This window comes from Carcharodon carcharias, chromosome 19 (genome assembly GCF_017639515.1).
Source record: "Carcharodon carcharias isolate sCarCar2 chromosome 19, sCarCar2.pri, whole genome shotgun sequence".
Taxonomy (NCBI): Eukaryota; Metazoa; Chordata; class Chondrichthyes; order Lamniformes; family Lamnidae; genus Carcharodon; species Carcharodon carcharias.
Window position 1 is genome coordinate 100,050,686 of NC_054485.1, and position 23,554 is coordinate 100,074,239.

General features: G+C 47.1%; 1 protein-coding gene across 6 annotated transcripts in view; it reads left to right on the forward strand.

The window, feature by feature from the left end:
- Window positions 1-23,554, forward strand: part of LOC121291651 (ras/Rap GTPase-activating protein SynGAP-like) — a 718,122-nt gene that overhangs the window by 621,682 nt on the left and 72,886 nt on the right. For all 6 annotated transcript variants that reach the window (XM_041213126.1, XM_041213127.1, XM_041213129.1 and 3 more), the window contains 2 exons: window positions 17,919-18,072; window positions 21,792-21,890. In XM_041213126.1, the coding sequence (XP_041069060.1) occupies window positions 17,919-18,072; window positions 21,792-21,890 (253 nt within the window). The remainder of the gene's footprint in view (window positions 1-17,918; window positions 18,073-21,791; window positions 21,891-23,554) is intronic.

The following is a 23,554-nucleotide window of genomic DNA, read 5'->3' on the forward strand; positions in this document are numbered from 1 at the left end:
GTATTCTCTTGAAGGGACCACGTTCCCATGGTAACCCTTCTTTTTCAGAGCCTTCTTGCAGTTCCAGGACTGGCTCATTGCCTGCGATTGTCAGGCGACAGGCAGCTCTTCACTGAAGAGGCAGAGAAGGGACTGGCTCCTAACCCTTCGTGCCATGTTCCTATGGAAACGTCAACAAGAGTCTCTGTTTTGTATTGCCGGTGTTGCCCTTTTAAATCCATGTTAAATCTGCCACATTCTGAAGCAACAGTTGAGGAGCGAGTTGCCTGGGCCAGTGCCTGTGGCTATATAAGGAGATGTGTGCTATTTACAGACAGGGCCTTTGTATATATTTGCATTGATGTATGCACTTGGCCGTGATTGGCAGCTAACAAGCATAGTCATGGCCCCATGTTACAATAAAGTCAAATTTTTTAAAACAGGGGGCTTTAAATAGGAAAATCTGTGTTTTTTTGTGTGCCTTTGCTAGTAGGTGTGTGAATCACTTTCTGTACTATCTTGTTGAGGGAGGACGGAGACGGGGTTGGTGGGGGTAGGAGAGAGAATTTCTGCTCCGCATTTTGTCCTCCCATTAGCCCTGAACCTGTGAGGGAAGGTCCCTCAATCCCTCCCCATCAACAGGTCAGTTTGATAATTAGAAAGGATGGAGGGAGAGTTTTCTCGTTGAAAGTTGACATACAAACATGGGAAACTGGGGGAAGGAAAAGACCAGCTGGCTACCCTCAAGACTGCCCCACAATCACGGTGGCTCGAACACCTTGTATTAAAACAGAGGAAGACGAGCAGGTCAAAATGGAGAGGAAGGGAGCAGGGGAGTGAAACTAGAATGATAAAGCACCAAAGGATTCGATTCCTGAAAGTACTATCCAATTAATCCTACTCCTCACTCTTTCCCTGTAGGTTTACAGATGATTTCCCTTCATGAATTTATCCAATTCCCTTTGAATGTTACAATTGAATTGCTGTATAAAAATATTTCTACTCATCGTCCGATCTGGTTGTTTGGCCCATCACCTTAAATCTGTGTCCCCTGGTCACTGACCCTCCTGCAACTGAGAACAGTTTCTCCTTATTATATGTTGGTACGTCCCCTTAACCTTCTCCGCTCTAAGAAAACCAACCCCAGTTTCTCCAATGTCTCCACATAACTGAAGTCCCTCACCACTGGAAATACTCTAGTAAATCTCCTCTGCACCCTCTCCAAGGCCTTGACATCTTTCCTATAAAATGCAGCCCAGAATTGGACAAAGCTTTTATTGTATTTTTACATTTTATCTCATGGGATGTGGGCTTCGCTAGCTTGATCAACATTTATCGCCTGTCTATAATCACCCTTGAGAAGTTGGTGGTGAGCTGCCTTCTTGAACCGCTGCAGTCCATGTGGTGTAGGTACATCCACAGCGCTGTTAGAGAGGGAGTTCCGAACATGATGGATGGGGTACCGATCAAGCGGACTGCGTTGTCCTGGATGGTGTTGGTCTTCTTGTATTTGGAACATCCCTCATCCAAGCAAGTGGAGTGTATTCCATCACACCCCTGTCTTGGGCCTTGTAAATGGTGCACAGGCCTTGGGGCATCATAAGATGTTACTCAATGCAGGATTCCTAGCCTCTGACTTGCTCTTGTAGCCACAGAATTTATATGGCCAGTCCAGTTCAGTTTCTGGTCAATAGTAACCCACAGAATGTTGTTAGTGAGAGATTCAGCAATGGTAATGCCATTGAATATCAAGGGGAGATGGTTAGATTACCTCTTGTTGAAGATGGTCACACTTGTGTGGTGCGAATGTCATTGTCACTTGTCAGCCCAAGCCAGCAGGGCTCTACAATATCAGCCTAGATCTCATGAACCCGTGACCTTTTGATTCAGAGGCAAGAGTGTTACCCAAAGCCTGTCCACCATCTACAAGGCACAAGTCAGGAGTGTGATGGGATACTCTCCACTTGCCTGGGTGAGTGCAGCTCCCACAACACTCAAGAAGCTTGACACAATTCAGGACAAAACAGCCCCGCTTGATTGGCACCCCATCCACAAACATTCACTCCCTCCACCACCGACACACAGTAGCAGCAGTGTGTGTATCATCTACATGATGCACTGCAGGAACTCACCAAGCCTCCTTCGACAGCACCTTCCAAAACCATGACCACAACCATCTAGAAGGACAAGGGTGGCAGACACATGGCAATGCCACCACCTGGAAGTTCCCCTCCAAGCCACTCACCATCCTGACTTGGAAATATATCGCCGTTCCTTCACTGGCGTTAGGTCAAAATCCTGGAACTCCCTCCCTAACAGCACTTTGGTTGTACCTACACATGACATAGACTGCAGCGCTTCAAGAATGCAGCGCACCACCACCTTCCCAAGGGCAATTAGGGACTGGCAATAAATGCTGGCCTAACCAGCGCCGCCCACATCCCATAAATTAATTTTAAAAATCACAACTGACAAATGCATTTAAAGGGCCTTGCTGATGAAGCACATTTAACAACACTTCTCTCCAATTCTTGCATTTCAAAATGCTTCTAACAACGGTACTTCTTTGACCAAGCTTCTGGTCACCTGCCCTAATGTGGCTTTATATCTCTCAGTGTCAAATGGAGCCTGATTATACTGCTGATCAACCACCTTGGGAAGCTTTATTGTGTTAGAGGTACAATTTAAATGCTGGTTGTTGGGTTATCTCACCTCAGGGGATGCAGCAAATAACCACAGGCTAAGGGGTGGTTTTGTACAGTGGTCTTTTGTCTTGGCCTTTGTTTGTGATCTGCCGTGAGAGCTTCCTATGGATTTTCTTGGCACCATCTTTTATTGCTGTTAATGGGACCTTGCTGTGTGCAAATTGCCTGCAGAGGCAGCTTACCTGAATGATACCAGCGACTAGTGCCATAGGTTATATTGGAGCACAGAACGTTGAGGGGAGACAGATTCAAAGTTATCAATGTTTCCGTTGGCAGGGGGGGGGGTCAGTAACAAAGGATTCAGATTTAAAAATACACTAACTGGCAAAAGAGCCAGGGGAGAGATGAGAATTTCTTGTAAACGGTGAATTGTAATGATCAGGAATGGATGTTGGAAGCGGATTCAATAATAACTTCCAAAAAGGGAATCAGATAAGCGCTTGAAAAGGGCGAGGTGGAGGGGGGGGAGGGGGGGGTGGTTGGGGTGGGGGGAGCGGGGGGGGTGAAATGCAGGGCTATGGGGAAAGTCAGGATTGTGGGAATAATTAGCTCTTTCAAAGAGCCGGCACAGGCATGATGGGCCGAATGGCCTCCTCCTAAGCTGCAAGATCTTATGAATTTGCTTCAAGCCTACGTGTAAAGAGTCAGAGTCGTTCGGAGAGAGGAGAGCGGGTTGGGGTTGGAGGCGGGTGTCGAGGAAGGGGACAAGATCGAGAGTTCCAATCTGTAAGTGCCACATGAAAACAGGATGAGGAGTGGAATTTAGTATGCCCTTTATTGGTCATAAGACCCCCTTCCCCACTTTAACAACAAAGCTTCTGATAGTGCCCTCAGAAGATATTTTGATTTAGATATTGTTTTAAAACGAAAAGGGCCCTGGCTTTTTGAAAGGACAAATTTAACCCAGACCCCTGACCACAAACTTGCTTTAGGTTTTTAATCACATATGTGTTCCTTAAATAGGCACACACACCCACTATTCTCTCGCTCACACACGCATACACACTATTCTCTCACTCTCACACACACACACACACACACTCAGGCACATACTCAAACACTTGCACTCACACACACACGTTCTCTCACTCTCACACACTCACATCGCACACTCTCACTCACACACAGACTCACTCAATCACACACACTCACTCACACATAGTCTCACACACACTCACTCACTTACACACTTACACACTCACTCACATACACACTCACACACACACACTCAGTCAAACGCATGCACTCACACACACATTCTCTCACTCTCACACACACACTCACATTGCACACTCACACACACAGACTCACTCAATCACACATACTCACTCACACATAGTCTCACACACTCACTCAATCACACACACTCACTCACACATACTCAACACAAACTGTCTCTCACACACATTCACTTACACAAACTCACTTATACACTCTCACTCACACACATACTCACTCACACACACGTTTTCTCACTCACTCACACACTCTCGCTCACTCACATAAAAAAAAAAATCAAAAAAAATTTTAAGAAGATTTGGAAGTCTCTGGCTGGAGGAGGTAGGAAATGACAACACAGAAAGTTTCCATCTGTTGAACAGCACTGTCAGCTGTCCTGAGTGGGGGCAGCCAATGGAACATCTCCAAAAACAAAACAAAGAACAAACACATATCTAAAAAGCATGGAGAGCTAGGGGCATGTGGAAGTATGACAGCTCGGAACCTTTTTCACCTCCAGTTCTCTTAGTGCTGAATACTGGTGCTGGTACCATGTTGGCTTGCTTACGTTTGGGCATTCCCCACTCGATAGTAAAGGGCAGCTTCCAGCCTAACTAGGAAAAGGTGCTCCCAAGATTAAAAACTGTGAGGCTGGCAACGAGATACCAGTGCAGCTCCTTGTTCCCATATAAGCGGCTTGAGAAACTCACCTGCAAGATGTGTGCATATAGGGCATGTTCCAAGGATGTCCGGTCTGGGAAAAGATGATGAGCAGTTTTGATGGTCTAGAAAGAGAAAAGTCCATTCCCTTTGGTGAGCAGGTGAATAACCAGAGTCATGGCTTTAAAATCATTGGTCAAAAGGTCCAGAGTAGAGACATAGGTAGAAAGAGCGATGAGATCCTGCAAGCAGAATTTAGGGAGCTAGGAAGCAGATTGAAAAACAAGACCTCAAAGGTAGTTATTCTCTTGCTCTTAATGTACTTGTAAAATAACTCTGGATTTTCCTGTATTTTACCTGCCAATGTTTTTTCATGCCCCCTTTTTGCTCTCCTAATTTCCTTTTTAAGTTCCCCCCTATACATTCTATACTCCTCTAGGGCTTCCGCTGTTTTGAGCCCTCGGTATCTGCCATAAGCCTCCCTTTTTCTCTTTATCCAATCCTGTATATCCCTCGGCATCCAGGATTCCCTGGATTTGTTGGTCCCACCCTTTGTTTTTACTGGAATATGTTGGCCCTGTACTCTCCCTATTTCCTTCTTGAATGAGTCCCACTGCTCTGACACAGATTTACCTAAAAGTAGCTGCTGCCAGTCCACTCTTGCCAAATCATATCCGATCTTATTAAAATTGGCCATCCCCCAATTTAGAACTCTGATTTCTGGCCCATCCTTTTCCTTTTCCACAACAACTAACGGAGTTATGATCAGTATCTGAAAAATGCTCCCCCACTGATGCCTCCAGCACCTGCCCGGCTTCATTCCCTAAAAGTAAGCCCCCTCTCTTGTAGGACATTCTACGTACTGGCTTAAAAAGCTCTCCTGGATGCATTTTAAGAATTCTGTTCCCTCTAAACCTATCACACTATGACTAACCCAGTTACGTTGGGGAAGTTGAAATCCCCCACTATTACTAACCTATTATTTTAACGCTTCTCTGAAATTTGCCAACGTATCTGCTCTTCTATTTCTCTCTGACTGTTTGGGGGCCTATAGTTGTGTTTTTAAGTCCTATGCATATGGCTTCATTTGAGGAGCCTTCTAAGTTGTCATCCCTCCTCACTGCTGTAATTGATTCCTTGATCAATATTGCGATATGCCCTCCTCTTTTACCTCCTTCCCTGTCTCGCCTGAAGACTCTATATCCTGGAATATTGAGCTGCCAATCCTGCCCCTCTCTCAACCATGTCTCTGTGACAGCAATGACATCATATTTCCATATTAATTTGTGCCCTCAACTCATAGAGTCATAGAGATCTACAGCACAGTAAAAGACCCTTCGGCCCATCGAGTCTGCACCGGTCAAACAAGTACCTACCTATTCTAATCCCATTTTCCAGCACTGGGCCCATAGCCTTGTATGCCATGGCATCACAAGTGCACATCCAAATACTTCTTAAATGTTGTGAGGGTTTCTGCCTCTACCACCCTTTCAGGCAGTGAGTTCCAGATTCCCACCACCCTCTCGGTGAAAAAATTCTTCCTCAAATCATCTGCCTTACTCGTCAGACTCCTTGCATTAAAATAAATACCATCCGACCTTGTCAAACTCCCTTGTGCCTTAACAGGCCTATAAATTCTATGCCTTCCAGACTCACTTGCTCTCTCTTCTAATTTTGGCTGTGCATCTCCCCCTACTGAACCTCCTCTCAGGATCCCATCCCCCAGCCAAGTTAGTTTAAACACTCCCCAACAGCACTAGCAAACCTCCCCGCAAGGATGTTGGTCCCATTCCAGTTCGGGTGCAACGCGTCCACCTTGTACAGGTCCCACTGCCCCTAAAAATGGTCCCAGTGTCCCAGAAATCTAAAGCCCTCCCTCCTGCACCATCTCTCCAGCCACGCATTCACCTGGACTAACCTCCTATTTCTATACTCACTAGCGCGTGGCACCAGAAGTAATCCAGAGATTACTACCTTTGAGGTCCTGTTTTTCAATCTGCTTCCTAGCTCCCTAAATTCTGCTTGCAGGACCTCATCCCTCTTTTTACCTATGTTGTTGGTACCGATATGTACCCAGATCTCTGTCTGTTTGCCCTCCCCCTTTAGAACGCCCTGCAGCTGTTCAGTGACATCTTTGAGCCTGGCACCAGGGAGGTAACATACCATCCTGGAGTCACGTCTACAGCCACAGAAACGCTTGTCTGTTCCCCTTACTATCAAGTCTCCTACCACTATTGCTCTTCCCTTCTTTTTCCTCCCCCACTGTGCCGGGCTGACCATGAATTTTAAACAGGAATTAGACGGGGACTTGAGGATTTGCAGGATTATGGACAGAAGGTTGGGGCTAAAGCATAACTGCTCTTTCAAAGAGCCAGCACAGGCATGATGAGCCAGTTGCCATCCTTCTATACTGTATCTGTCTATGATTCTTTTAAAGAGAGGATGGTGGGAGAAATATCTCCTGGGAATTTCCCTGCTAATGCCCGCTCCTTCCCCGGTCCCCACCGCCACTCTCCCAACATGCTGTCCCTGCCATCTGTTTGTGTACCTGGGTGTTTTAAGTAGAGAGCACACGAGGACAAGCAGGAGAGGTTACCTGCAGAAATTGCCGTGTGTCCTGACAACTGCCCAAGCTTCAGCCCTTGACAAATCCCCGCTGGTCGGCAGGGGGAGACAGTCTACTTCTCAGCCATGGTTCAGTGGGCAGCAGTCTCACCCTTCCATGTCAGCAGGTCACAGGTTCAAGTCCCACTCCAGGAGCTTGAGCCCCTAGTCCAGGCCGACACTGCCAGTGCAGTACCGAAGGAGCGCTGCACTGTCGGAGGTGCCGTCTGCTCCCTTAAGTGAATCTAAGAGATTCCACGGCCAGAGTTTTGGAAAAAGAGCAAGGGAATTCTCCCCGGTGTCCTGGAAAATATTTATTCCCTCCAACAACATGACTAGAACCAATTACTGTTCATTATTTTGTTATTTATGGGAGCTTACTGTGCACAAATTAGTTGTTGTGTTTCCTGTGTTGTGGCAGTGACTCCTCCTTAAGGTACCATGCCCTAAGATATCAGTGGCAACCACGGACTTCCATTGAATTAGTTCATGGTTATGCTTAGCAAAGTGCTGCAGTTGTTTTCCTTTGCCTTCTGCTGTATGGCTCTCCTGCTCTTACTGCCTGCCATCAGGCGTATTGGAAGGATTTGCACACTGATAATCAGCTTGGTTTGTCACATTATGAACACACCTTCTAGGGCTATGGGACTTGACCCGAGACCTTCTGGTCCAGAGGTAGAGACGCTTCCACTCTACTACAAGGTCGCCTTCCTACAACAGTGACTACACTTCAAGGAAAAAACTTAATTGTCTGTAAAGCACTTCGGAACATCCGGAGATCATGAAATGTGCCATGTAAATGCATGCACTTCTGGCAGCTGCACCCGGGCAGTAAACCAGGCACCAATGTGGCTGTAATCCCCACAGCCAGTATGTGGGGCTAGACTGAGAGGCAGCCCCTTCCTTGCTGTCTGATGCAAAACTGGGAGATGGAGGGAGGGAGAAGGGTAAATGCTAAGGGGTTTCTGCACCAATGGTGCTTTACACTCTTCACATGTCCTGCGCTTCCAGGATTGGGATACACCGATCCTCATATCCCGGCTCTCTGTAAGACATCGACAGGAGAAAGCGACCAACAATGTGGCCCATTTTGTCACCCATCAGTGAATGACTGAACGACAGTCCCTGGCTCCCTTCCCAGCACAGCCAGCAATGCCTCAAATTTAAAATTCTAATCCGAGCTTTCAAATCCCCTTATGGCCTCATTTCCCTCCTTAACCCTGTAATCTCCTCCAGCCCCAGAACCCTCTGTGATATCTTCACTCCTCCCACTGTCACCATTCCACCACTGGCAGTCATCTCTTGAGCGCTCCCTTCACCCACACTCTGGAATTCCCTCCTTAAAAACCTCCCTCTTCCTCTCTTAAGATGCTCCTTAAAGCCTAACTCTTTGATCTTTTGGTCACCTGTTTTACTGAGTTAAAGGCATTATGCAAATGCAAATCGATGCTGTTGCCTGACCAAATGCCTAATGCAAGTCAAGACCTGCGTGTGTGCTCTCAGAAATGTTCCTGTGAGCAAATACTGGGCACGTGCGTGAGAATGGGAAACACTGTATGTAAACCATGTATGTGCGGGGGTGGGGCAGTGATCGCAAGCTAAGTAGGCGGGAGTCCAGCCAAGAGCATGAACACACAACAAGCTCATAAAAAAGCACTTCCTTCCATCTGAGGAGGCTATTCCAAACTTGTTTTGGAAAACCTGGAAGAGAGATGTTTCTTTTGCAGCACAGGCAGGAATGAGCTCAGACGTCACAAAGCCACTCAGGTTTGGAGTGGCCGCTCCAGCTGTCGCTATATTTGGTCGCTTCAGATTGTCAGGCCGACCCCTTTATTGATAACACCACCTTGCTGCTCATTAAAGGGCTGCTGCTGTCCTGATCCAGCTGTTCGCCAACATCAGTGCGAGGAAAGCCTCCCTGGCCTAGCTCTTGTGTCGACCCTTTGCAACCCTGCACCTGTATCTCCTAAAAATCATTAACTAACACAGCACAGAAGGAAGATGTTCGGCCTGTCGTGCCTGTACCGGCTCTTTCGAAGAGCTAACCACTTAAAGACCTGTTAGCAACATTGAAGCCCGTGGGATTAAAGGGGGATGCGGTAGTGTGGATTTTAAAAAAAAGCTGGCTGGGGGACAGAATGCAAAGAATAGTAGTGAACGGTTGTTCTTCTCTTTAGGCTGGATTGAAGCAAACAGTGGTATCGCCAGGAATTGGTACCGAGCCACTGCTCATTCCGATGCATATTAATGACCGGAATTTGGGTAGACAGGGCCCCATTTCCAAGTCTGCAAGATGTCATGAAACATGGAAATGTAGCAGCGAGGAGGATAGTAACAGACTTCAAGAGGACATAGACAGACGGGTGAAATGGGCAGACACATGGCAGATGAAATTTAATGACGACAAGTGTGAAATGAATAATTTTGGTAGGAGAAAAGAAGAGAGGCAGCGTAAACAAAATTTCCAAATGCTTAATTTTGTAAGGGTGTGCAGGGACGTGGGGATCTGAGGATTTGCGTGCACAAGTTTTTGAAGGTGGCAGGACAAGCTGTTTAAAAAGGCTTACTGTTCCTTGGCATTATAAATGAAGGCAAGGAGAACAAAAGCAAGGAATTTGTGCTAAACCTTTATACAACTCCAGTTAGGCTGAAGTCTGGGTGGGGGAACTTCAGTCTTCATCACCAAGAGTAGCTTGGTCGCACCTCCACTGACCAAGCTGGCCAAGACCTTAAGCACACAGTTTCTAGACTGGATCTGCGGCAGTTGATGAGGGAACGAACAAGAGGGAAAAACCTAATTGACCTCGTTCCCACCAATCTACCTGGCACAGATGCGTCTATCCACTGCAGTATTGGTAAGAGTGATCACTGCACAATCCTTGTAAAGGCGAAATCCCTTCTCCACACTGAGGGTACCCTCCATTGTGTTATGTGGTAATACCACTGTGCTAAATGGGATAGATTCAGAACAGATCTAACAACTTGAAACTGGGCATCCATGAGGCACTGTGGACTATCAGTAGCAGTAGAACTGTACGCAATGACAATCTGTACCCCGACCCTACCATTATCACCAAGCCATGAGATCAACCCTGGTTCAATGAAGAGTGCTAGAGGGCATGCCAGGAGCAGCACCAGGCATACCTAAAAATGAGGTGTCAACCTGGTGAAGCTACAACACAGGACTATTTGCATGCCAAACAGCAGAAGCAGCAAGTGATAGACAGAGCTAAATGATTCCACAAACAACAGATCAGATATAAGCTTTGCAGTCCTGCCATGTCCAGTCGTGAATAGTGATGGACAACTAAACAACTCACTGGAAGAGGAGGCTTCACAAATATCCCCATCCTTGATGATGGTGGAACTCAGCACATCAGTGCAGAAGACAAGGCTGAAGCACGTGCAACCATCTTCAGCCAGAAGTGCTGAGTGGATGATCCATCTTGGCCTCCTGTAGAGGTCCCCAACATCACAGATGCCAGCCTTCAGCCAATTCAGTTCACTCCATGTGATATCAAGAAACAGCTGAAGGCACTGGATAGTGCAAAGGCTATGGATCCCCGACAATATCCCGGCAATAGTATTGAGGACTTGTGCTCCTGAAGTAGCCATGCTCCAAGCCAAGTTGTTCCAGTACAGCCGCAATGCTGGCATCTATCCAAGAATATGGAACTCTGCAGCAAGTAAATCACCTGCTGACTCCCCAAAGTGTCTCCACCATCGACAACTTAAACATGCACTCCCTCTACCACCGACGCACAGTGGCAGCAGTGTGTACCATCTACAAGATGCAATGCAGCAACTCACCAAGGCTCCTTTGACAGCAGCTTCCAAATCTGTGACCGCTACCATCTAGAAGGACAAGGGCAGCAGATGCATGAGGACACCACCAGCTGCACGTTCCTCTCCAAGCCACACACCATCCTGACTTGGAAATATATCACTGGGTCAAAATCCTGGAACTCCCTCCCTAACAGCACTGTGGGTGTAACTACACCACACCGACTGCAGTGGTTCAAGAAGGCAGCTCACCACCATCTTCTCAAAGGCAGTTAGGGATGGGCAATAAATGCTGGCCCAGCCAGCGACACCCACATCCCATGAAAGAATTTAAAAAACTTTCAGCTGAGATGTTAAATTGAGGCCCCCATCTGTCCTCTCAAGTAGTTGTAAAGCTCCTACAGCATGATTTCAGAGAGAAGTGGAGTTCTCCCTTGTCTGTTGGCCAATATTTATTCCTTGATTAACATCACAAAAAGAAATGATCACACTGTCATTTGAACATTGCTGATGTGGCATTTTGCCATTTGCAAATTGGCTGCAGTGTTCCCTACCTTATATCCGTGACTATACTTAAAAAGCTGCAAAAAGCTTTGGGACATCCTGGGATTGTGAAATTACCCAAAACACCACTGCCTGTGTCCTAACCTGCGGCAGATCCCAGACGCCTGTCACCCCCGTGCTCATTAACGAACATTGGCTTCTGGTCAAGCAGTGCCTTGATTTTAAAGAGTTTATCCTTGTTTTCACATCCGTCCATGGCCTTGCTATCTCTATAATATTCTCCAGGCCCACAATCCTCCGAGGGTCTGTTTCTCCAGTTGCATGTTGCGGATTTTAATCGCTGCTCCCTGTGGAGGCCCCAAGCGCTAGAACTCCCACCCTACACCTCTCTTATTTAAGACACTCCTTAAAACCTTTGACCAAGCTTTTGGTCATTTGCCCTAATATCTCCTTATGTGTCTCAGTGTCAAATTTTGTAGTCTAATGCTCCAGTGAAGTACTTTGGAATGTTTTACTATAAAGACACAATATAATTGCAAGTTATTGTATTTTTGTTTATTAACACGATTTCTTTCTATCTTTTTTACTGTCACTTTAAATTTGAACTTAGCCGCTTGTTTGCCAGTGCCCAATGTTAATATTTAACTCTGAGGAATTTTAAAATCAATATTGATTTTCTTCACCTCAGTTTTTGTTGTGTTGGTGAATGAAAATTAGGGAGCAGAGTGTGGGTTTAAAATCAAGCTCCAGGCTTCTCCGTCATGCGTAGACCTTGCAACAGAGGTAGGGCTGAGAGTCCCCAAAGACCAACGCTGTGAGCATCTTTACCGAGTGTCCCCCTCCCCCAATATCTCCGAGTGTCCCCCTCCCCCAGTATCTTTGAGTGTACCCCTCCCCCAGTATCTCCGAGTGTCCCCCCTCCCCCAGTATCTCCGAGTGTCCCCCTCCCCCAGTATCTCCAAGTGTCCCCCTCCCTCAGTATCTCGGAGTGTCCCCCTCTCCCAGTATCTCCGAGTGTCCCCCTCCCCCAGTATCTCCAAGTGTCCCCCTCCCTCAGTATCTCGGAGTGTCCCCCTCTCCCAGTATCTTGGAGTGTCCCCCTCCCCCAGTATCTCTGAGTGTCCCCCTCCCTCAGTATCTCGGAGTGTCCCCCTCCCCCAGTATCTCCGAGTGTCCCCCTCCCCCAGTATCTCGGAGTGTGCCCCGGTCCCTTCACCACACCCTCTATTTCACCATGCCTCCTCCCTGCCCCCTGCTGCTATTCAACTTGGAAAGAGTAGGAAGTTGAGGGGTGAAATAATGCTTCTGACGCCGGAGAGAGCGAGCAACTTTTTAATAGGATGATCTCACCGCAATGGGCTATTGCCAGCACAATGTTTTACCACGCTTTCCAGCCCAGGTATGGCTGCTGTGTCGAAATAAGGGGAGGAGAAGACAGTTGAATTGGGGCACATCTGAAACGAACCAAAGGGATTCCACCAGCATACAAAGAAAGTGAAGCTTTGGTTGTTCAGAGCCTTGGTCAGACTCCACCTGGAGTTTCATGTGGAGTTCTGGGCATCTTGCCTTCAGGAAAGGTATTCAGGGGGGTGGGGGTGGTGGAGGAGAGATGGTGGCGTAGTGGTAATGTCAGTGGACTAGTCATCCAGGCTAATGCTCTGGGAGCATTCAAAAGCCACCCCCGGCGGATGGTGGGATTTGATTTAATTTGATAAAGAAATCTGGAATATATAAAGCTGATCTCAGTCATGCTGACCATGAAACAACCATTGATTGTCGTAAAAACCCAGCTGGTTCACTAATGCCCTTTAGGGAGGGAAATCTGCCGGTCTGGCCTACATGTGCCTCCAGATCCACAGCAATGTGGTTGACTTCTTAACTGCCCTCTGGAATGGCCTGGAAAGGTCAGTTCAAGGACAGTTAGGGATGGGCGACAAATGCCGGCCTTGCCAGCGACACCTGCGTCCCATGAAAGAATAAAGACAATAACAAAAATGCTTTGGAATGGGTGCCGACTCACCAGGATGTGGCCAGGGCTTAGCGGGGGGGGGGGGTTTCAATAATGAAGCCAAGGTCTGGATTTTTTGGCCCCTCCATGGTGGGACCGGCCGTGGGCGATGCGACAGCCCAGCCAAAAAGCCTCTTGACTTGCGGCGGGACAGGACGATCCTGGCTGGAACATCACCGCCCCGGGTGAGATTTTGTCTGACAATGCTCCCGTGAAGCCCTGTCGGACGTTTTATTGTGTTAAAGGATCCGGAGAAACGCAAGCTTTAAAATTGGGAAATTCGTTGTTGGGGGACTTCAGTGCCATGTCGCTCCCCACCCCCATTCCCCAGGATTGTGCAATCGGATTCGTGAGAACGCTGGCGCGTAGGGAAGGGAAAGAATTGTGGGGCTCACAGAGAGAGAGAGAGAGAGAGAGAGGGAGAGAGATATGACAGTGACGCCAGCCACTGGCAGTATGCCTGCCAGCCTCCTCACATGCCAAGAGGGACATCTGGGAATCAGGCGTGTACTGGGAGCCTGTGTGACTTGCGATGGGGAGCGCTCCTGAAGCTGTGGCCTTTGATGTTCCCTGTCGATCGTCGTGGTGACTGAGGTATCCCAGCTAGCTCCCCAGAAACCGGGATGGGGTGAGGGTGCTACCAGGGCGGGGGTCTGCAGAAGGAGTTGCGTTCTACAGCAAATGTTTCTCCTTTGAGAGGAGCCGCTGCTGTGACCCCGTCCTGGGGAACGTGTTCATGGAACGGGAGAGACACTTGACGTGTTTTCTTTTGTTTGTTAATCATTACCTGATCCAAACCAACCCTTCCCTTCTTTGTGCTCTGGGTTCAAACCTACCCAAGTTTTCGCTGCCTGAGCAATTTGTGATGCGTTTAGCAACTTTGAACTGAAAGGTTTGTGTGCACGAGCTTTGGGTTGTAAATTTAAACTGTGTGGTTCACTCGGGAATCTGTAGAGCTCTTTACTCCCCTTTGAATGTTCGGCTTCGTAATATTCGGTTTCTTTCTTTCCTTTCTAAATAAGTGTCCACTCCTGTGATCTTTTCCTTCCTCGTCCCCCACATTGGGGTGACGGTCGCCCTTTCTGCACCTGTAGCTCTGGATTCAAGAGTTTCCCGTGAGTTATTCAACTGTGGGGACTTCGCCGTTCAGCCCCGCTTCAGGGTCCACCTGTGCTCCAGCCGGATGGCCAGCGGGATGGTGAAGGCTTGATGGTGCTTTCCCCTCCCACCCCCTTGGAGAGCAGATCGATGAACTGCGCAGACTGGGGATCAAACCCGGACAACTCGTGGCACTCAGCCCCATATGCTGGACAATCCACCTTCCCTCACGACGAGCCGGGGAGCACTCTTTAAGAAAGACTGGAAGCTAAAAGTGACAATTGCACACAAAGAACGAAATAGAAATACCGACAAGGGGACGGAGCATTCAGCCCAACGAGTGCCTGTTGGTCTTCATCCTCCACCTCAGCAGTGGTCCCAATGTTGCTGCTCTATCCCTACATCCCAGTGTCCTTTAACCGCTAGTCGTAATGTTTGGCACAGCTTCTGCTTCAGTCACTAACTCTAGTAATGCAGCCCAGACCCTCACAACCCTCAATGTGAAAAAAAATAAGGTTTTCCCTTAAATCTCTTACATTCAATCTTCAGCCACGAGAACCAACCTGTTTTTATCCACCCTGCCCACTCTGTGATCATTTTTAAATGCCTGTATCAAACCCGCTTCCTCACCTCATCTTGTTGCAAGGAAATCAGCCCCAAGTTTTCACCTTCTCCTTCACATTTGCATTTGCACACTGCAGGCAGTAGCCTAGTCAGTATGCTCTGTACCCTCTCGAATGGCTCAATGTCCTTCCTATAGTGTGAAGGCCCGGTACCCCAGCTAGAGGAGGCAGGCCGTGGCTGACCGGATAACACTCTTGCTGCCGTCAGAAGGTCAAGGTTTCGAGTCCCACTCCAGACAGCACAAGATCTGAGCTGTCACTCCAGGGCACTTCTGAAGGAAGCTGCCCTTTGGCTGTGATGTTAAACGGAGGCCCCATCTGCCACCTCAGATGGTTGGTAAAAATCCCACGGCCCTATTTCAAAAAAAAGCAGGGGAAGTTTTCCCTGGTGTCTTCGCCAATATTTATCCTTCAACCAACATGACAAAAACAGATTACCTGGTCACTTATTTCATTGCTACTTGTGAGAGCTGCAGTGCGCAAATTGGCTGCCATGTTACGTGGGCTACAATAGTGACTACACTCCCCCAAAAAAAGTGCTTCCTTGGCTTTGGAGTAATTCGGGGCATCCTGAGGTCCTGAAAGATGCAGTAGAGATTGGAGAAGGTTAAGGAGAGATTATTTTAATAAACCTTTTAAGAAAGATTTTGACAGAGTAAATAAGCAGAAGGTGTGTCTGCTGGCAGGAGGGATGCTAAACAGGGAACAGATTTAAGGTAATGGGCAAAAGTTACAGAGGGGCGATGAGGAGATTTATTTTTTGCACATCAAGTTTCTCTGCTCTAGAATGTGCAGCCTGAAAGCTTGGTCAAGACCAGTTCGACTGTAACTTCGTAAAAGTGAATTGGACAAATACTTGTAAAGGGAAATAAGAATCGCAGAGCTATGGGGGAAGATCAGGGGGTGTGGGACTATTTGGACAATTCTTTCAAAGAGCTGACACTGGCTTGATGGGCTGAATGGCCCTCCTGTTCAGTGAGATTCTGTGGTGATGTTAAGTGCTAGTCTTTTCAGGTTTTTATTTCCTTATCTGTGGCCGTACCAAGGTTTGGTGTGGATTTATCGTGACACTTAGATGTTTATAACCCATTGCTCTGATCATAAAACCCAACATTGTGCTCTCTCTTTATGATCTTATCCAACAACAACTTACATTTATAATAAGGTCACAAAACATGCTTAGGTGTTCCACAGGATCTTAATTTAAATACAAAATATGACACTGAGCCACGTAAGGAGATATTCGGTCAGGTGATCAAAAGCTTGGTCAAAGAAGTAGGTTTTAAGGAGCATCTTAAAGGAGGAAAGTGGCGTAGACAAGTGGAGAGGTTTAGGGAGGGAATTCGAGAGTTTAGGGCCTAGGCAACTGAAGGCACAGCCACCAATGGTGGAGCACTTAGAATTCGGAGTGCACATGAGGCCAGAATTAGGGGAGTGCAGATATCTCAGAGGGTTGTGGGGCTTGAGGAGATTACAGAGACAGGGAGGAGCGAGGCCATTAAGGGATTTGAAAACAAGGGTGAGAATTTTAAAATTGAGACGTTACTTGACCGGGAGCTGGTGTAGGTCCAAAAGCGTAGGGGCGATAGGGGAACAGGACTTGCTGTGAGTTAAGGACACACACAGTCGACTTTGGGATGACCTTAAATTTACGAATAGTAGAATGCAGGAGAGCAGTCAGGAGTGTGTTGGAATAATTGAGTCTTGAGGTAATGAAGGCATGATTGAGAGTTTCAGTGGTAGATGAGCTGAGGCAGGGGTGAAGTTGAGCCGTGTTATGGAGGTGGAAATAGGCAATCTCACAGCGATGGCATGAATGTGAGGTTGGAAGCTCAACTCAGGATCACAGGCTGATCGCAGGATCCACTTGAGTTTCTGCTTTTAATATCCTGTAAACAGCTCATAACGGCTGTGCTGGTACCAGCAGCAAGAGTGACAGGCAGGTGGAGAGAGAGCAAGGAAAGATCGGAGAATCAAAGGACAAAAGTATCTTATTAAAAAAAACTACAGACACCATAAATCCATAACAAGGACCAAAAATTCCATCAGATTTGATGGAGACAGGACACCTGTAGGGTTGTCCTGATCGGACTCACCACAGAGGCTGCTAACCAAGAGTTTTGAACAGTTTCTGATATGGAGGGCTTTGACATTGAAGCAGTGGCCAACAACAATGCCTCCACATCATTTGTTGTTTAAAACTCCAGCAGTTGTTGCAAAAATTAAAATGAGATTTACTAACCTATCATCTCCCCGTTATTAGTGATGACCGTCTTGGTGTCAGGATTCAAACGAAATCATCCTAGTGTGCATCTGGCATGTTATTTTGGTATTTAGTTATTGGCATTTTGAAAAGCATAATTTTTTGTTTTCCCCTCATAAAGTTGCTTCAAAATCTTCCAGTGCTAAAATACTTGGTAAGATACTAATCTGAATGACTGCTTCACGTAAAAAGCAGGACCGTTGACCTTGAGAAAATGTCAGGAGAATTATTCACGGAACACAAGTCCAGCTCATAAAACGGAGCAGAATGTGTTTTTTTAAGAGTGATGTGCATTTTCATTGAAAATGAGTAAATGAATGATTGAGTGAGACTTTCCAGGCCTGCTGTAAAGATCTTCAGTTAACCCAATGTGTCTGGCCTTTAGCTACTAAAACAGTTTCTCTTTCCTTTTTCCCATTTCGTCATCAGTGCCTTTGTCTCATTCTCTCTCTCTCTCTCTCGCTTTATTCCAGAACCCGTCTGATGCAGAGCTTTAAGGAGTCGCACTCCCATGAGTCGTTGTTGAGCCCCAGTAGCGCAGCGGAAGCGCTGGAGCTCAGCATCGATGAGGATGCCATCATCAAGCCGGTGCACAGCAGCATTCTGGGACAGGAGTTCTGCTTTGAGGTAAGGGGCCTGGTCACTTTTCAGGCAGGAGTCACTTTACCAGTGCTGCTCCGTGGGTCCCTTGTAACGCAGGACGCTGCCTTGTCATTCCGCAGCTCAGACCAGTCTGTGAGCATCTGGTAGCCTCGGCACCCTGTGGGTGCCTTACAGCACAGGACACTGTCTTGATGTTCACTGGGTGCTTAGGTGGTCAATTTGTAGGTTGTCCTGTAGCCCAGACCCATGGGTGAGAGTGGGAAAAGGGGTAGAGGTAGGGCAGGGGTTATAGATAGTTATGGAAGTGTCTGTGGGAGGAGGCATAAGATAAGTAGTGGGGTTATGAATAAGATTGGAGATGGGGGAGTGTTGGGAGGTGTGGTCTGAATGGGAATGGGAGCAGGGTTTGGTGGTTGGGAGCTGGTGAGTGTTGGGGCTGGGATAGAGGATGGTGGTAAGGTAGTGTGAGGGTAGAGGGGGTAAAGATTGTGTATGGGCCAGTGTTGGTGGGTACAGTTAGTGGAGGGGTGGGAATGGGGGTATGAACAAGTGGCGGGTGCTTGGGGTTGGGGATGAAGATGAAGGCTGGAAATGGAGGTTGGGGTTAGATGTGGGGTTGGGTTAGGATAAGGGACAAGAGTGAGGGTTGGGGTGAGAGTAGAGGCAAGGGATACCAGCACAGATATGATGGGCTGAATGGCCTCTTTCTGTGCTGTAACGTTTCTATAGTTTTATGGATGGGGGATGGTAATGGAAGTTGGGCAGGTGTTGAACTGGGGGTTCAATATACTACATATATTTATTCTATATATAAACCATCTGAACCCCTCAATTAGATTCCCGTCTGTAATTCACTCCCATGTATCTAATATTCTGTATATATAAACCATCTGAACCCCTCATTAGATTCCAGTTGGAACTTACACCCGGGTATTTATTATTCTATATGTAATCAATTACCTGGTTACTGAAGTACCTGCACTGAAATATTTTTTCTTCCTTTACTTTAACAAGTCCTTTCAAAATTTTGAGCACCTTGATCAAAGCTCCCTGTGCCCCTCTCTGCTCTGAGGAGAACAACCTCAATTTGCCCAGTATCTCCATGTATCCATAGTCTTTGTAGTTCCATTGTAGCAAATCTCTCTCTCTCTCTCTCTCTCTTTTTCTCTCTCCTCCCCGTTCTCTCTTCCCCCTTTTCTCTCTCCTCCACTTTCTCTCTCCTCCACTTTCTCTCTCCTCTCCTTTCTCTGTCCTGTCCTTTCTCTCTCTTCCCCTTTCTCTCTCCTCTCCTTTTCCTCTCCTCCCCTTCTCTCCTTTCTCTCGCCTCCCCTTTCTCTCTCCTCTCCTTTTTCCTCCCTTTTCTCTCTCCTCCCCTTTTCCTCTCCTCCCTTTTCTCTCTCTTCCACTTCCTCTCCCCTCTCCTTTCTCTCTCTTCCCCTTCCTCTCCCCTCTCCTTCCTCTCTCCTCCCCTTTTCCTCTCCTCCCTTTTCTCTCTCTTCCACTTCCTCTCCCCTCTCCTTTCACTCTCCTCCCCTTCCCTCCTCACCTTTCGCTCTGTCTGGCTTTCTGTCTATATGTGTACACCTGCTATCTCGATAATGTGCTGCCAGTGAATTAAGGTATAAATAGAAGATCGGTGTCGGGAGCTGTCTAAACCTTGGCTCTTAGGCATTTATATGTTGTCTTCCATACTGAGCGTGTAGCAGTAATTGTGAATAAATTATGAGATTATCGTGTCTTCCATCCTCAAAGGACTTTTTATTTTAATTTTGGAGTTGAATGAATTATTCTGATAGTATGCATAATTTAGAGAGCTTGATGTGAGGTTTTACCATGTGTTTGTAGTTTTCTAATTAGGAGAGTCTGGGGAGATATTTATTTTGCACAAACTTCACTCTCAGTTTTAAACAGAAATTAAATAACGTGCTCTTGGGGAATTTTATTGGTGTTCTTTGGGGCTGTAGTGTTATGTTGGCAGAGAGAACTTTGCCTTGCGTCTCCACCCTGCCAACCCTCTCCGGGGAGCGTCCAGGATGGGATGTGTTTGCATGTTCGTGAACTACTAGCATCCAAATAGGATCTAAACAGCCCTTACAACTGGTTTTCAACCACAGATCTCTCTTCAGAATGCCAGTTAGATTCCAGATTTGAAGGATGCACACTGAGGTATAGCGGGATAGAGAGCACACACAACAGAGCATAGGGAGATATGCTAGGTGCAAAAAGGACTATCATGGGAACGAGAGGACAGAGAATGAGGTACAGAGGACTAATAATGGTACAGTGTGGGATATAGTAGGTAGACATTGGAGCCCAGTGGGATATAGAGGCAGAGAACGAGAATACACAGTGGACTTTGAAGGATGATCAACATGGAATACTGGACTATGAAAGCTACTTAATGGGTGACAGCAATAGCGAAGATACACAATCAGTGATGGTAAGAGAAGTCATAAGGGACATAAAGCGGCCTGGATTTTGTGCCGGAACCTCTGTAGTGGGACATGAACCCATAACCGTTCGCTCGGAGGTGGGAGTGTTCCAGATCCATTTAAGCTGGTGTTTTATGGGGGCAGGGAGGGAGTGGAGTGGAGATATTTGAGAGGATGCCTTATTTCTGAATCCTTGGCCAGTTTGGCGGCAAGGATCAAGAACCAGAGAGCAAAGATGATTGGCAAAAGAAGCAACGGCGACTTAAGGAAACATTTTTTCACACGGTGACTAGTTAGGAACTGGATTGTGCTGCCTGAGAGTGAGGTGGAGGCAGGTTCAGTTGAGTCATTCAAGAGAGAATTGGATTATTATCTGAGAAGGAAGAATGTGCAAGGTTTGGGGAAGAAGGCGGGGGTCGGGGTTGTTGGTGGTGTTGTTGAGGTGGTTGGCACTAGGTGAGTTGTTCCTTCGGAGAGCCAGCACCGACATGACAGACAGAATGGCCTCCTTTTGTGCTATAACCATTCTGTGGTTCTATAAACAATTGGGTCTTCTAACTGAATGAAAAATCTCTGCATCCCACCAATTGTCCTTCACATATAAGTTGATCGCCTAACATGTCCCCTGCCTTATTCAGCCAAGAAGAAAGCAAAGAGGCTTCTTAATTATCTGGTTTGATGATTCTCAACTGTCAGTCAAACAGCCATTGTTTCCCATCTCCAATACTTATACAAAAAAACAAACAGACCATTCCCAAAAAAAGTCCTTATGATCTTTCTCCCTGGTTTTGCTTGCAGCAGTGTCTGGGAGATTAACATTTAATTCCAGGATGCACCAGCACAATCCTGGAGGGTTGGTAAATCTATAGGAACATGGGAATGGGAAGAGGCCATTCATCCTTTTCAGCCTGTACTATCATTCAACGAGGTCACAGCTGCTCTGTATCTCAATTCCATTTACCCACCATTGCTCCCATACTTCACCCGTCAAAAATCTTGGCGGACTCAGTCTTAAAAGTGTCATCCAAAAGACGGCACCTCTGACAGTACCAGATCCCCCTCCATACTACACTGACTTACGTGGCGGAGTCTCTGGAGTGTGACTTGAACCCATGACCTTTGACTCAGAGGTGAGCGTGCCCCCGACCCACTCGGAGTGAGGGTTGGGTGGAGGGCGGGCAGGGAGTGGGTTCGGGATAGTTGAGAGGGTGTTTTATTTCTGAATCCATTGCCAGATGGGCGGTGAACACAGCTCCTGGTACAGCCAGTCCCGTGAACTGATGACTTATCTTGTTTTTCTTCAAATGGCAGGTGACTACCCCATCTGGCACAAAATGTTTTGCCTGTAGGTCAGGGGCTGAACGAGACAAGTGGATTGAGAATTTGCAGCGGGCAGTGAAGCCAAACAAGGTATTAAATTTATGTCAGATTTGTTTGGGCATTGTCAGAAGTTTAAGCCGTCTCTGTGTATGCACACACTCTATGTACACTTGACCTATGTGCTAAATTGTGTACCATCTCCTACGGCTGACATTAATTGCATTTATTATTAGTCATAAGAGATACATATGGGAGAGTTCCATCATTGTTATGTTATAACCAGAGTCAAATTATTCCTGAGACCAGTGCTTGCCCAGGAAACCTATAACAAACGTGCCTGCTCAGTCAGCCAGCCAGCCAACAAATGGACCTACCCACCCATTGAACAGCCAACCCAGCAACCCACAAGCAAGACTGTCTGGCAGGCCACAACAAGGGTGGCTATGTTTGTTGTGGGCTACCATGTTTGTTGTGGGCAGCTAGGCGGCCATGTGTTTTATGACCCACCATGTTTGTTGTGGGCAGCTAGGCAGCCATGTGTGTTGTGGCCCACCATGTTTGTTGTGGGCAGCTAGGCAGCCACGTGTGTTGTGGCCCACCATGTTTGTTGTGGGCAGCTAGGCGGCCATGTGTGTTATGACCCACCATGTTTGTTGTGGGCAGCTAGGCGGCCATTTTTATTATGGCAGCCCAGAAGAAATTTGGCCACCCACCAGCCCCAAAACAATAGTTGGCCACAATGCACATGGTTATCCAGCAGACTGCAACAGGCACGGAAAAGCCCATGATAAATATCACCGCCTAGGAGCCAGCCAACAACCAGCTTGGCAGCCCATGACAAACATGGCCACCCAACATCCCACAACATGCATGGCATGAGACCCTATTAGGCATGTCCGCCTATTGGCCTACCAACAAAAAGGCCTCCCTCCGACCCACAATGAAGGTGGCAGCCGCAAAAGAAGATAGTGTCATAGCTCATGGTGATTGTAACGTTCTGTTTGGGCCCTGCTAGAAGCCTGAGACAGATCACCTCTGTCCACAAACATTCCCTTCCAGTCAGGATTATTCCATATAGCACTCCTTTCTTAAGCTGCAAATTGAGCCTGAGGACTTTTATGGCCTTTAGGACTCAGCATCATGTTGATCCATTGCAGAAGCTTCAGTAAAAAACAAAGTCAGTCTTTTGTCCTCCAAATGATGTTGGGAATGAAGTATTTCTTCCACCTGACTCCAACGACCTTGTTCAAATATATGTGTTTATAATTACATGGGGGAGATGGTGATATAGTGGTAATGTCATTGGACGAATAGTCCAGCAATCTGGACTAATGTTCTCGGGACACGGGTTCAAATCCCATCATGGCAGCTGATGGAATTTAAATTCAATTAATGGTGAAAACTAGTCTCAGAAATGGTGACCGTGAAACTATCATCAATTGTTGTTTTAAACAAAACAACTGGTTCATTAATGCCCTTTAGGGAGGGAAATCTGCTATCCTTACCCAGTCTGGCCAACACATGACTCCAGACCCACAGCAACGTGGTTGACTCTTAACTGCCCCCTGAAACGACCTACCAAGCCACTCAGTTCCAGGGCAATTAGGGATGGGCAACAAATGCTGGGCTTGCCAGTGACACCCTCATCCCACAAGAGAATAAAAAAACATGTTTCCAGGTCACAGGCAGCAGAGCTGCAGCCAATTTAAATCCAGAATCTCTATCATATGACCCACATATCTCCACTCTGTAGC